Here is a 14,903-nt window from a genome sequence, read left to right as displayed (position 1 = left end):
AATGCCTCATTTTACCTTCACGAAAATGAAGAAGGGCTCTCCTAACTCCACAGCATAAAATACCATGATGACAGGTAAAGCTGTAATTGAGGATTTTATTAATGGTGTAAATGCAGAGAGAAATCTGGCATTTCTTTATCTGAAGTGGTATCTTTTCCAACTACATTAACTGGAAGTACTGGGTGCAATACAAAGTGTATGTGTACATGTACTCGTAGACATAAGAAACTGTTTACAGTGCTTCTTACAAGCTTTGTTTTCCAGATAAAGGCAAACATTGCAGATGAAACTTCCTTTTGCTTTTGTAATACGTACGAACAAGCAATTCAAAGTGCAGCTAAAATAAGAGCATAAAGAAAAACGAGCAGGACTTTGCTTCATTGTGCTGTTAAGTGCCATACACAGAGGTGCTTCCTATGCTGCTGACCCCATGCTGGCACATGCTTGCACTTACGAAAAGTCTGCTGAAGCCTCTCTCCCAGTAATAAGGCTTTTAGGCAGTATTTACATGTATACATTTGGACCTGGCTGTGAGTGAACTGCCTCCTGTGCATACAGATAAATATAATATTCACAATGAAGTAGTTGTAAAATATTTACAGGTTTTGTGCAGTGTTTTTTGTTTTGCTTGTTCTATTTAAACTGTCAAAGTAATTAAAGGTAAAATATGTGAAATTAAGTGTGCAGCTATAACTCTTCTAACAACACATATGCACAATGCTTTGTGAAGATTAGCATCAATTATGTTTATTTAAATTTTTAAAAAAGGGAAGGAAACTCACATGTTCTAGATGAATATGGGCCTGGCTGGCAATGTCATAAATTACATCTCTTACATTTTTCTCTTGCTTGCCTCTTATGAAATCCTCTTGTGAAACTCCACGCTAGACATAGGAAGGAAAATAAAAAAGAGAAATCCATTTTAGCTTCTCAAAAACCTGTCCCAGCAACCAAACTAATGACACAAGACTGAAACAGCCTAAATGTTTTGCCACTGCCCTCTCCTTTTTTATTTCCCCTTTTTTTTTGTCAGTCACTTGGAAAAACAAAATCAAGATAACAAAGAGAACAGGTGGTACAGACTCTGCCTGAATCTGATCCCTGAAGACTTTGTGGTCAGTCAGATAACCAAGACAGATTTTAAAGTTTTGAGAATTTAGATCAGTGTAGGTGCCCAATTTTTATAATCATAATCCAAGAATCAGTATTAAGGAGAAGAAAGCCAGTAATAACTAACACAGAAGCCATTCTGGCTTATGAAGCAAGTCATTATCTTGAGATTGGTGTGCATCATCAGGCTTGCAAAAAAACAACCAACCACAACAACAGAAACCAACAAAAAAAAACCCCAAATGCAAACCTAACCAAAAACCACCAAAAAACCTGACCCCAAAGCCCAAAAAAACCTACCCCAAACTTATTCTTTGACTCTAGTGACCAACATAATATGGTATATTCAGAATTGCAGCAGTTGCCCGTTCTCAGCAGTGCTCAGACATGTGAAAGCTCTCTGAAGGTGCGCAGGGAGGCTTCACAGGAGACACAGGCTCCAGCAGAACTCTGCGATGTTTGGCAGCAGCTGGAATGCTGACAAGACGCTCAGTCTGCACAGAAGGGATGCAAGCTGCTTTTGGTTTCACTCTAAAACACCTTCCATGGCAAGGGATGACTGTGAATTTTCAGACTATGTTTGAAAAGCTAAATACCTGGAAGGCCTCCCATGCCATCCAGTTCCAGAAGGGCTGCAAGCAGGGTGCAGCTCCTCTCTGCAGTCTTATAACCGTGACCCAGTTCAGTAGCTACGTTTTTTGCAACTACCCGAATTACTAAACTTCAAATCAAAACTTTCAATTGTATTGAAATGATACTCAGAAAATACCAATAAAGTTGCCTTAAGCATCACTATAATTACATACATTTTGGTTAAGTATAAAAAGAACAGCATTAGCATTTAAAAATAAAGACTGAAGATGAAGGAATAACACCTGTGATGCCTGCAGATCAAGCCAGGGAACATTAATGAAAAAATGAGCTTTAATCCCATTTTACACAAATTGCAAGATCTGCTAAATTCCAATGCAACTTAGAGGTACAGTTTAAATTAGAGGACTATATCATCTCCTACAGCAATGTACTGAATGTATGCTTATAGCTATCAAATAAGTAATGAAAAAACCCCAACCCCCAAAAAAACCAAACCCACCAGTACATTTATGAAAAGGTAGTAAAGAGAAACCCAGAAGGTTGTTCAGAAGTAAAATTTCTCCCAGTGCTTCCTTTTCTGGAGATAGGAAAAGAAAAAAGGAGAAAACCCACATACCCACCCTGTGAAAAAACCCAACCCACAACCCCTCCCCACAAAAAAAACCACCAAAACTATAAACTCCAAACCAACAAAACACAGGCCTCATTCCATACGTGTATTTTTACACATTAATGGAAAAAATCCTGAAAGCTAAAATAGTGCCACATTTAAGTAAAATAAATAATCAGATACGCTAGAGTTTCATGAAGGTCATTCCTCTCACCTCCCAGAAGATATCAAACCATGACAATGGCATGTCACTAGGCCACAGCAGATAGAGTTAAGATAAAGAAAAAAGGTGTTCTGTTTCTGGCCTAATAAATTATGACCTCATATCTAGCACTGAGAGACACGGTTAGAAACCCCATACTGTTCAATTCCAGATAACCTGCTTCTCTTACCAGCATACAAATGTCCATGGGAAGAAAGACCTTTTGTCTTGTACTATGATAAGGAGTTGCTCTTAAACAGGTAACTATGCCTTGCGCTTTCCCGATGTGACTGGCTGCATGGTCGGCGTGGATGTCCCTCACACCTAAAATTGCAGAAGTAATAAGTTTAGAAACATACTGTCAGGTCTTTTGAGGGGTTTAGTCTTCCCTGATGTGTATCTCACTCATAATTCAGGAAGGCTAAGTGCATTGGTCCATGACAGAACTGTCTATGTTCACTAATCGCCAATTCATCGATTCCCACATTCAGAAGCAAGACACATCTTAGCTTGTTGCAGGTTCTGCAAAGGCTATACTTAGCAAAGTGGCACCAATTCAGATACAATACATCAGCACACAAACTCATTTTCATTGGCACATCCTCTGCCAGGACAACAGTATTCCAAGAACTGTTTTCCTGCCAGAAAAAACATACAAGTGTGAGATTCCTGACAGGCACTAATGCTTGCAGCATGGTTTCATGATCAGCTGCAGCTGATTCAGCAGTGTGCTGAAGCCAAAGAAAACAGTTCTACGCTTCCCCCCCCAGACCCCTATTTCTGCCCCCTCCCTTGTGCTGTCATGGGCAATGGCAGCAGCACGGCAAACCAAATCAGATCACCAAAGCAACAGAAAACTTTGGTTACTGCAGAGTCACACGACTGTGAGACCTGAAAGAAGAGAGAGATGAGAGGGCCAGAGCAGCACTATCGTTCTTCGTGGCAACACCATACAAGGTTGACTTAGACCCATCATAACACCATAATGCTTTCATAGGACTGGTCCGGGACAAAATGAAAATTTAAAGGAAAATTGAAATTAAAATTCACAAAAGCTCTAACAGAAGCAGCATTCTATAGAGAAAGAAATGCGGATACAGGAATTACAGACTAATGAGCCTGCCTGACACCTGAAAACCACACTGGGCATACCAGATTCACTGCCCAAGCCTACCTGAGCCTTGCATGGGTCTCAGAAGCCTTTGCAAAGCAGTGGCTACAGGGAGACTACATGGACTTATTTTGGCAATGGCAGCAGAAAGTAGAATGTGGCTTGGAGGAATTAATGGACATAACTTACTGATACTGACTGCACAGCTCAGGCTTTACAAATAACTAGGAATTAAAAAAAAAAGCTCAAAGAATAAGAGTTAGCAATGACTCATGCTCAGCCTGGGAATGTACCCCAGAAGTGAGGTTCTGAAAGGGTTTAACAAAATTATTGAGTACTACCAGACTCCTAACTACTTAGGCAATGTATCAGAGAGCACAATATTAATATTATTAAATTAAAGGAGCTGGAAGGGAGTACTAGGACTTTAGATGACAAGATTACCAATCATAATGAGCTTGACAAAAGAACTAATATGAAATCAGCAAGAATAAAGCAGCACTACTACTGGGAGCGATACACACAAACTGGAGACAGGTCAGGAGTAAAGAAGCTAAAAAGCACAAGAAATTTAGCAAACAAGGCCTGTAATGAAACCAGGTCCGCCTAGTCTAGGAAAGACTGCTGATGGGAAACAAGAAGAAATGGGCTGTGTTCAATTAATTTCTCCATTTGTGGAAAAAGCCACAGAAGTTAACTGTTTAATAGGCAGTAAAGGAGACTTTTTCTTAGATATTCTGTTACACTGATATATTTAAAAGAAGTTAAACATGACAATAGGGCACCTAGAAAATCCAGATTCCCCATAACGGATTTTCAAGAAGAGGATCATCTGACTTGTGTCTGGAGTGACCCAAGCATGACTGAACTTCTTCAGGACCACAGACATTTCTCAGACTGGAGGACATTGATATTTCTCATACTCCTACATTTCCTCAATCAGAAGTTCTGAAAGACACTTGCAACATTTCACTGATTTCCTACTAAGGAAGCCAACATCAGACGTTAAGAGATCGGTTCCTCATTTCTTCCTAAGAAGAATGTGCTCACCATGTGTCTCTTTTTACTTCTCTCTCTTTTTTCTTTCTAAACTCTTTTAACCTCAGAATTTACCTTCCATCAGACTAATAAGCAAGAGGAAAATACTGCTACGACAACATTAAATACTACGAAATAATTCTCACATTTCTTTTACATCTGAGCTCATACAGGGAATACTTCAATAATGCAACAGACACCTGAAAGTCACCCTTTTCTTCACTGCAAATGAACAGCTCTTTCCCAATCTGTGACTCCTGTATTAGACATGACACAGATATTAGTTCTTAACCACAATGACCATATCATCTTTGTTGCATTTTTTCTAGCTATTCAATTATTGATAGTTAACCTACTTTGAGGAAAAGGAGAGGACTCAGCCCCAAATTTACATCACCACCAAGGGAAGTGTGTAGGTTGGGAAGTCAGCTGCTTCAGGATAACCAGTGTACATCACTGCAGTACAGAAACAGCTGCAGAAGAACTACAGCACTTTGAGCTCGGACAAGTGGGATAATCAGAAAATGCCGTGAAGAGCTGAATTTACCACACTCTGTAATAGGAGCAAGAAAAGAGAAAACAAAGCAGCAAAGAACAGAGCAGTAGGAAACTGCACTTCAATGAGCTTTCCACTGAGCAGCTGCTAAGGAAAGTACATAGTTCTAGGACAGGCGCAGTAAGAGTCCGGATTTATGGTTAAGCATTCAAAAGATATCTGAAGCATTACCTAAGACGACCTCCACTGAAACTAAACTCCAGTGGAAAAATAGCGGGCTTTCTGAAGCACCAATAAATTTTGTATCTGCACTACTGAGTCACCAACAAAAGCTAAAAAGGGGAAAATGCCTACCCAGCATTTCCAAGGTGAGGTACAGGAGAGCACTCTGCGTGTTCTCAGCATACGTTTCAAGCTCCTGGATGTTACGGTACGCTCTATCATCCAAATTCTTCTCCTGTAATGTGAATACAGAACTTCAGTAAAATGCAAATATAACTGCTATTTGTGCAAGTTTATTACTACAGTCAGGTCAGCTTAATCCATTATTACATATAACATCCTCCATCATTCTTCCTGTCCTAGTGGCTTTTGTGGTTGAAACATTCCAGTCTTAAGAAGTCTTTTATAGCAATGACACTCTGCAGGTAACCAACCATGAATTTCCTCAAAGTATAACTTCATGAGACATCAACTTTAGCAGTAAAACCACCTTAAGAAATTTCTGCATCACTGTATCAGTGAAATTCTTCATTTTTTTCCCAAAAAAGGGGGAATATTTTAAAATGTATGTGATTTGAATGCTCCAATTGGCAGCACTGCTTAGAAAAAACTCCACAGCCATGATAAGGAGAAGCAGCAAAGTGTGGCACAAAGGTTCAGATGGGACATTTAATTTTTGAGATTTTTATATCCATGATTCATCACAAGAGTCATGGATATTTATATCCATGACTTTTCACAAGAAAAAGGGGGGGAGAGGAATAAGATAATGCCAATGATGTAGATTTGTGCAATTTTCTGCAATATGCAAGATGCCCTTTCTATTGGGGCAGGATCAGAATGGCACAAAAAGAGACCAAGTGTGAGTTTTTCTTCTTGTCTTCTTGTTTCTCTTCTCTTTTTCATTTCTATTCCTATTGAAATGTAGTTTTCCAGAATTCTTAACAGTTGCCTATCGAGACCTCACTACTTAATCCCATAGGACGGAACTTCCCTCACTTACATACAGAAGGTATCAAAGTGTAACTCCCCATGGATTACCTCTAGGGGTAACCACTTCAAATCAGGAACCAGCAATGGAAAACATGAGCACAGATACACTGGTTATCCAAGAAGGGAACAAGAAAAGATGTGGACTCACAAACTACATCTATTTTAAAGCAAAAAAACCCAGAGCCGTTCTGGCCAGAAAGAGCAGAAATTATGAGCAGGGGCATCAAGGGAGAATTAAAAGGAAATACAGTAGTACCATTCTTAAAGAGAACTACTCCTGTCTGGAAAAGATTAATCACTTAAGATTTTGTTTTACACACAAACACATAAAAATAAGGGAGGGAAACCCCCAAATACGACTAAAAACAGAATCAGACTTTGAATGGCACTTACTCTTTCATCAACGATCTTCATGAACCACATTTTAGTCAAGTTATGCCTCTTGACAGCCTGAAAATTATTTTTAAAAAATTCATGTTAACGTATACAAAGTGATAGTAGAACTGCATTCTGAAGGCTGAAATATATTTTGTATAAACCTTTTCTTACAGGGATTGTACTCACTGGGTTAAATTTTTTCTAATTTTCCACATCAGTTGAAAATGAGAATCTTCTTCAAATACAAAAATGTTCAACTTGCGTATGTTGCAAGTTGCTGCACACAAAAAATGAAATCTTGGACATCAAGCCAGTTAGCTAAAAGCATTTCTTTAAAAATAATTTTGAAAGTAATTTATTCTTTCATGGACTCATACGGTCCCACAAAATATCTGCAGATCACTATGTCTACTTTCCAAAGAGAATACAGTTTCCTTCAGAGCCAAGCAATAAAAACCATCAGTACAACATACCAATATATTCTGTAAAGACAGCATCCTAATGAAGTAATATAATGAATACTATATGGTTTTGTTTAAAAAAGCATCGCACAGAACCTCATATTCACACATTCTTCTTTTGGTGCTTATCTTGTATTTGACTTCCTTCCCGCACCACTTCTTTCTAACTTAACTTTAACTTAGCTTTGGTCCTCTTACTGACACACACTGGCTTCTGCAGACAACACTGTCAGAAAGGCCACAATGATATACATAAATATTTATAAACAAAACTTATGGAGCAGATTTCTCACAATCTTAGCCTTTTTAGCTCACTTTCAACTTCTTCTTTACATCCATTATATTTGTAAATATTTTTTCAGGATCTGACAAGACTAGATCTTCTTTAGATTCAACAAAATCTGCTTTGAGGAAGTACTTAGTATGTCAAAATGCCAATTTTAAGTTACAACTACAAATGTCAGTTTTGCTTCTCATTTGTTCATCTTGAGTATCATTTTGTAAATGAAATCCTTGAAAATCCAAAACTTTGGGAACACAGTATTAGAAAATTAGTATTTTTCTTGAAAATCAAAATTGTCCTCATACAAACTCAAGAGCAAGAAAAGAGTATACACGGAATATGCTGTGCAAAAGATACGCTAATTCTATTAACAGATCTGCAATACTTGTGAGTTCAGGCATCTTTCCAAATCCTTCTTTCTAAGAATTACAGTGACATTCTTGAACATCTGTGAAGCTGTGCTTCAAATAGGTCATTCTTGGGGTATTTGCTGAAATGTAGAAATAAAATCACATCTCGAGTGCAAAGGTCACCGGGTCAGGTTGGACTGTTAGCGCACTCCAGCGCTCTGCAGTGTTCAGAACTATCAGAGCTCCTAGAAATACTTTCTGAATTATTTTTCAATATCTTATTTCACAACCAGTTCGGTTTGGATTGTTTCATATTGGTTTTCCTTTAGAGAAATCGTATGTAAGGTGAAATCTTACCACAGAGACAGGCCAGTTCTTTCTTCCACTTCAAAATCAATTTTAAGTTTTGTGAGAAAGGAATATAACTGGAGGTCTTAGCTGTTTAGAAGGGTTGCGACTGGTATCTCAGTATCTGAATTATCTGCATGTGAATGTTGTACTTGGTTTGGCTGGGACAGAGTTGAATGTCTTCATAGCAGCTTCTATAGGCCTGTGTTTTGGATCTGTGCTGAAAATTGTGTTGACAACACACTGATGCTTTAGTTACGGCTGAGCAGTGCTTACACAGCAGCATCAAGGCCTTTTCTGCTTCTCAAACTGTCCCACCAGCAAGTAGGCTGGGGGAGCACAAGAAGGTGGGAGGGGACACAGCTGGGACAGCTGACCCCAGCTGACCAAAGGGATGTCCCATGCCATATGACATCACGCTCAACAATAAACCACGAAGGAGGTTGGTGGAGGTGGGATGCTGCTCAGGGACTGGTTGGGCATCAGTCAGTTGGTGGTAAGCAACTGGTTTTGTTTGCATCACTTGTCTTTCTTGGGTTTTATTTCTCTCTATTTTTCCTCTCTTTCTTACACTTTTTGTTATTATTATTTCTGTTTAATTTTTAAACTGTTTTTACCTCAACCACCATTACAGTTTTTTCCCCACATACCACCAGGGGAGGAGAGAGTGAGCAGGCATGTGGTGCTTAGATGCTGGCTGGGTTTTTTTTATAAACTACTCTTCTGCTAATAAACATCTTCACTCCACATTGATACATACACAAGCAGTCTGAAATTAGAAGTGGTCAAAAGAATATATAAAATCACACCCAAACCTAACTTGTACCTAACCTACTCCATCAGACAACTGAGACAGCATCTTCAGAAACAAAAATAAGTTAAGCTACACTAAAGCAAGTTCCTCCTCAAAAAGTAGGCAAAAGCATTTTGGGAAAAAATGGTCTTGTTCCTGGGAAGTTTGCCATAAGCTGGAAGAGAGACAGAAAGAAGGAAATAAAAGGCAAAGGCAGACAGATTGACATGCAAAACAACCAATGCTGCATTCCAATGTCTGCATTAAAATATCACCCTAGGTGCATCTTCAACTCGCTTAATCCCATAAAAAGGCAGACAACATTTGCCAGGCTCCATTCTAACTCTACGAATGCTTTGTTGCGGCTAAGGCACGCTCTTTATCTGAGCTGGAGACATCGATGAATAGCTCTGGTACTCCTAAAAGTTACTGTGACAGGTGTTTTTCTTTTATTTTACTTCTTGACTTTACCTATGTTTTCTTTTAGCTAAACTGTATCTTGTTTAAATCTCAATTTTAACCTAAACGTGAGTGCTGACAGACAGGAACAAATGCTCACTTACGCTTTATTTCACATTTGAAGGAGGAAGAGTCAGGGAGAGGCCAGTTTCAGCACTGCCAAAATTCATTGAGAGAGGATTTGGAAAGGACTCATTTTTGTGGTCTCAGAGGTGCAGCAGAGTGGAAGCCAAGATGGCAACAAGCAAAATGCTTTAATCCTGCAGGAACCACGGTGTTCTGACCCAGCATTAGTGCGAGTGTCCTGCTTTTCCCAGGATTTTAACAGGAACAGTGCAGATGAATGCTTGGATGAAGACTCCACATTTCACTGCCTGCATTTCAGCATGTCCATAAACCTAACTCCCTATGGCATCTATGTTAACTGTATTCAGCTATTGAGATCTAGACAAACTGCAGCTTTTCATGCCCAGGAGGGCACAGATCTTTAGTTTAAATGCAAGTCCCGACCTCATAGAGTACAGGCCTCACAGCAGCTGCTCTCTTGGAAGGGTCCAAGACTTGCTGTGGCCTGCAGCCCTAAGATGACAAGTTAGAAATGCGTAGAATTTCCATCTGCAAAGAAATTCCAAATTCAACTCCATGTGACCCTGACAACCTAATCTAACTTTGCTGTTAGATCTTCTTTGAGTGGCAAGTTGGACTAGATGACAACCAGAGATGTCGACCAACTCAATTATTTTGTGGGTCTGTATCAGCATCAAGGGGAAATGCATTTACACTGCCTTCAGACCTTCAATCATCCATTTACTGTATCAATGATATAATTAGAAACAAAACAATTTGCAAGAAAGTCTCTGTTTCTTTGGCTGTGACCAGCAGAGGAACGGATCTGTAGGTGTACTTGATGTGGGATGTTCTAGTGCCTACAGAACTCGGGCATCCTGCTAAAAATAAACTGTTCAGTTCACAAGCACATTCCCTGTTACTCAACGTACAGAAAAGGATCTGTGCAAAACATAATACATAAATAAGTCATCAAGCAACTCTTGATGCAAGAAGACCGTATTAAGTTTCTTCCTATTATCCAGTAACTAGGTACGAAGATCTTGGGCTTTTCCTTAAACCTCATTTGCTAGTTCAACATCCGTGCTTAGCCTCCTGTCTTTTTGCACAGCTTAATCTCTTCAGGCAGGACTAGCACCGGCTCGAGAAAGTGTACTTATGCACTTCACTTGCTGTTAACTTACCTTCATCTAAACAGAAGATAAGAAAGCAGATGGTTCACAGAAGTCTGACCCTCCAAGTGGGTCCTACCTAAATATCCTCCTTCTCCAACTCTGCTCTTTGGTTGTAGGTAACTTAAAACATCACACACAGACACAAACACAATTTACATTATCTGTTTTATATAAAACAATGCTGTTAAATATGCAACATGGCACACACAAAACAATGACACTATTTCTCACCGTAATATTTTAGTCAAGTGAATTTTAGGACAATAAAGGTCTATTTTACCTTCCATAGTTCTGTAGCAACTGGCTGATGTGGTGGGCTATCACAGTATATACCTTCCACAGCCTCCCTCCAGAACTGCATTCGCATCAAACCTGTAGTCTTCTGAGTTATGGAGTCTTTAATCTAGAAAGGATACATCTGGACTCAAATTCACAGTGTCTTTAGGGCACTTGGTCTATCTACATTGAAATATAGAACAAATAGACACAGCCAAACTCAGTGGGGCAAGTGGTCAATTTTGAATTTATGGTTATTCCTCATAAACCATACAAACACTAGAAAGTAAAAGAATAAAAATAAATTAAAAATCTTCACCACAACCTGGCTTTGGAATCCACGGAGATGAAGTCCTGGGCAGCCCTCACCTTAGCTTTCTTCCCAGAAGGAAAAGCAGTGGTAGCAACAGCAGCGAGGAAGGGCTGCACCATGGGCTGCCAAAAGCACAGCCCACAGAAGCTGATCCGGATCTTGCTTGGTCAGCACATTTCCTGGATCGCTCTGTTCTGGCACCCATTCCCAACTTTCTTGGTTGCGCTGGCACTTTCTCATCACCAAGCAAAGGGGAGAGACTGCAGCCACTCCCCTCCCACAATTTTAATTACCAACTTCTCTCCTGGCAGCCTTTGCATTACCCAGCTGCTGCCAACAAAGACCTGGGACTGATTATATCACCCAAGTTTTTGACAGACCTTCTACACATAGGATTTAGCTGCACTTTACTGACACTGCATTTGAAGCCAGGACATAGATGCAAACACACATGAGTATCAAGGACCACAGACTGTTTGTTACCATTTCATTTTAAAATGCACAACAAAGAGGAAAGTTGGAGGAGGATGGCTACTTTTCAAAGGCCATTCAAAACTAGAGGTTTGTATTGCACTATTTATTCATTGCCCATTATAGTACAAAAAGTTAATCTTGGCAAAACACCACCTACCAGTGTAATTTAAAATATCAAAATGGTTATTTTACATTTCCAGAGTTCACAAATGTATTTTAATACCTGCCTGGGCCAGTTCCACATTGAAGGCTCTCAAGGCAAAAGCAGAGGTTCGAGATTCCGCAGGCAACAGCAGAGAACACAGAAACCCTTCATAGTCACGCTTCCTATAAAAGGATGAAAAAACACATTTATTATTTATAGCTCTATGTAAATTGGGTGTGCTATTGGTTACTTAGCACTGAAATCCTAAAATAGTAGCAATAAGTTATAGTTCAAAACTCTGACTTTGCGAAAGCAGCAGCTTTTAAAATAAGACAAACACCAAGAGCGAGGAGGTACTGTCTGAACTCTCAGTACACCTCTCAAATCCAGATCTCAGATACTTGGCTAAACGCGTGGAACAAGTCTGTGGCAGAACTGGAAATAGAATCCAGATTGTCCAACTTTCAGACTTCTGTTCCAAACATGAAACCACATTTCTTTAAAAGATTGTGCTCTGGAGCCTGGCAGAAGAGCACTTGCTTAACCAGTAAGATTTTGCTTATTTGCAGTCACATTCAAAGCAGACAAACTCTGGGTCTTGGCAGTTTCACTGCAGGTAACCTGCTGCCAACTACAGTGACGTGCCTCCGTTTGGCCACTTGGGTGTGCCATTAAATTAAAAACAACCATAATGAACAGAACCACAAATTGCAAAATCATACATAATGGAGGCTAACAAAAACACCTGGGCACCTCTGAAAAGATAAACTGCCTGTTTTGAACAACGTTTTGGTGTACTTTCCGTTAAGCCTGTAACCCAATTCATCATTAGAACAAGACCAGCAATGCCAAGTTTCGTCTCGAGTCTGGAGAAGCAGGTGTCAAGGAAAACACATTTACTCATTTTCATGAAGTTTGCTGTTCTTACATGTACTCGTATTTCTACTGAGGGAAGCTAAAGATAGCAAAGCCAAATTAAAACCAAGAGTTTTTAGGGTTGTTACATTTAGCACCAAACAAAAAGGAAGTGACATTTAACAGACATTCTTGCCACTACAATACACAGCAGCTGATAACTGGCAAATGCTCAGAGTTTTCACAACAGTTGTGAAATTTGTTTTACAGTTTGATGTAAATCCAGAAGCATCACCAAAAAAATGGCATTTGTAAATTTTAGCAGGCTTTAAAGATCACCTTCATATTAAAGAACAGATGCATCAAACCTCCTTCAATTAAGACACTTTCTGCAAAGTATTGTCAGCTCAAAACCTAGTAATTTTTTCAAGGCTGATTAAAGTAATATCCAGCACTGCCCACCCTGGGCAGAGCTTCAAGGTCTACAGTCACCTTTTTCACAGTTCCAGTTGTGCAGTTTGCCTGGGCTGTTCATATCAACACAGAACCACCTCTACTTCCAGAAAGGAAACAAAGAAGCACGTTACACAAAGTATACAGCAGCACAATAAAGAAATTTGTCTTCCTTCTAGTCATGCTATTGGCCTGTTGGTTTTGTTTGTTGGTTTTTTTTCCAAAAAAGCTCAAAAAGTAAGCATAGCAAAAAATAGCTAAGAAAAAAAATCAGAAAGAAATGTGAAATCTATGCTGACAGTGCACCCTTGGACATAACCGTAGAAAAGCAAATCCATTAAGCCTCAGATTAGAAACTAAAATTGATATTGCTATTCATCATGTTCCTTTGCAGCTCTCTTTGAGTACTAAGGTAAGAAATGAAGAAAGGAGGGAATGACCTTAAGTCTGGTATTGAATGTTTTCTCAGTTCACCTGTCAAATAAGTACAAGCTTACACATGATGGAAGAAAGCTTGGTTATGACCATAACTGGCCTTTCAGTATAATGAAAATTTTCAAGTCTTAAAAAGAATTTTTCCCACATTACAAAACTCCCTAATACCATCAAATCACAAGCTTGTCTTCCAGAGCAGACATCATAAACAAAGACAGAAAACACACCTACTAGGGAAATATATTTTTAATCAAATCGCTTAAAGCTACTTGTGAAAGTTATCCAACATAAAAAGTAAAACCCAAGAGAAAGGATACCTTGCATATTGCAAAAGAGTTGCACAAATATACATTAATAAAGTGTAATTCAATTGTTGTTCTTCCTACTGCGTGGGATGCTCAAATTCAGGACTGAGGAGTTGCTGATACTTGCATAGCCTCCAGTGTTTTACTTCTGTTTGAATAGTAATTCCTTCCTCTTCCTTAACTTTTATAACTGATGATTTCCATGCAATATATGAGCTACTGTGAAGAGCAGCTTCAATTAAATGATGCCAATAGCATAATCAGCTTTCATTTTTTTAAGTTTGAATGCTTATATAAGTAGTCCCGTTTATGGCTTAACAAAAAATAACAAAAGTTTAAATTCAACCAACTCCGCTTCTGTGCCTTGGAACCTCACTATTCTGATCACAGTTTTTTGTTACGGAAAACATTTTACCTGTATATTTAACTTTACCTGTATATTAACTGTACATGCAGCCTCAGATCTCCTGAGTAACAAGTAAACAAATCCTGGGTAGAGTAACCAAGAAAACAGAGCTGTAATCTGAAGTTTTATCAAGGAAAATGCAACCTGGCTATGAAGGACAACCAAGTGATCAGGCCCAGTCAGCATGGGTTCAGGAAGGGCAGGTCCTGCTTGACTAATCTTATCTCCTTTTATGATGAAGTGACCTGCTTGGTAGACGAGGAGAAGGCTGTAGACGTTGTCTACCTGGACTTTAGTAAGGCCTTTGACACAGCATCCTCCTTGAGAAGCTGGCTGGGCATGGCTTGGACGGGCATATGCTTTACTGGGTTAAAAACTGGCTGGATGGCTGAGCACAGAGAGTTGTGGTGAAAGGAGCTAAATCCAGTTGGTGACCAGTCACAAGCGGTGTTCCCCAGGGCTCTGTTTTGGGGCCAGTCCTGCTTAACATCTTTATCAATGCTCTGGATGAGGGGATGAGCGCTCCCTCAGCAGGTTTGCAGATGACACTAA

At 39.4% G+C, this 14,903-nt stretch overlaps 1 protein-coding gene across 1 annotated transcript; it reads right to left on the bottom strand.

The window, feature by feature from the left end:
• Positions 1 to 782: 782 nt before the first annotated feature.
• On the bottom strand, positions 783 to 12,079 carry NDUFAF6 (NADH dehydrogenase (ubiquinone) complex I, assembly factor 6; the record flags this gene model as incomplete). The annotated part of the gene is made up of 6 exons (XM_010188516.1): positions 783 to 884; positions 2,707 to 2,840; positions 5,516 to 5,618; positions 6,770 to 6,826; positions 10,970 to 11,092; positions 11,980 to 12,079. Coding segments are annotated over 6 exons (619 nt in total), but the record flags the coding sequence as incomplete, so codon positions are not given.
• Between the last annotated feature and the right edge of the window lie 2,824 nt (positions 12,080 to 14,903).

This window comes from Mesitornis unicolor, unplaced genomic scaffold (genome assembly GCF_000695765.1).
Source record: "Mesitornis unicolor isolate BGI_N332 unplaced genomic scaffold, ASM69576v1 scaffold41667, whole genome shotgun sequence".
NCBI lineage: Eukaryota > Metazoa > Chordata > Aves > Mesitornithiformes > Mesitornithidae > Mesitornis > Mesitornis unicolor.
The sequence above is the reverse complement of the archived record's forward strand: the minus strand, read 5'-3'. Positions and strand labels throughout refer to the sequence as shown.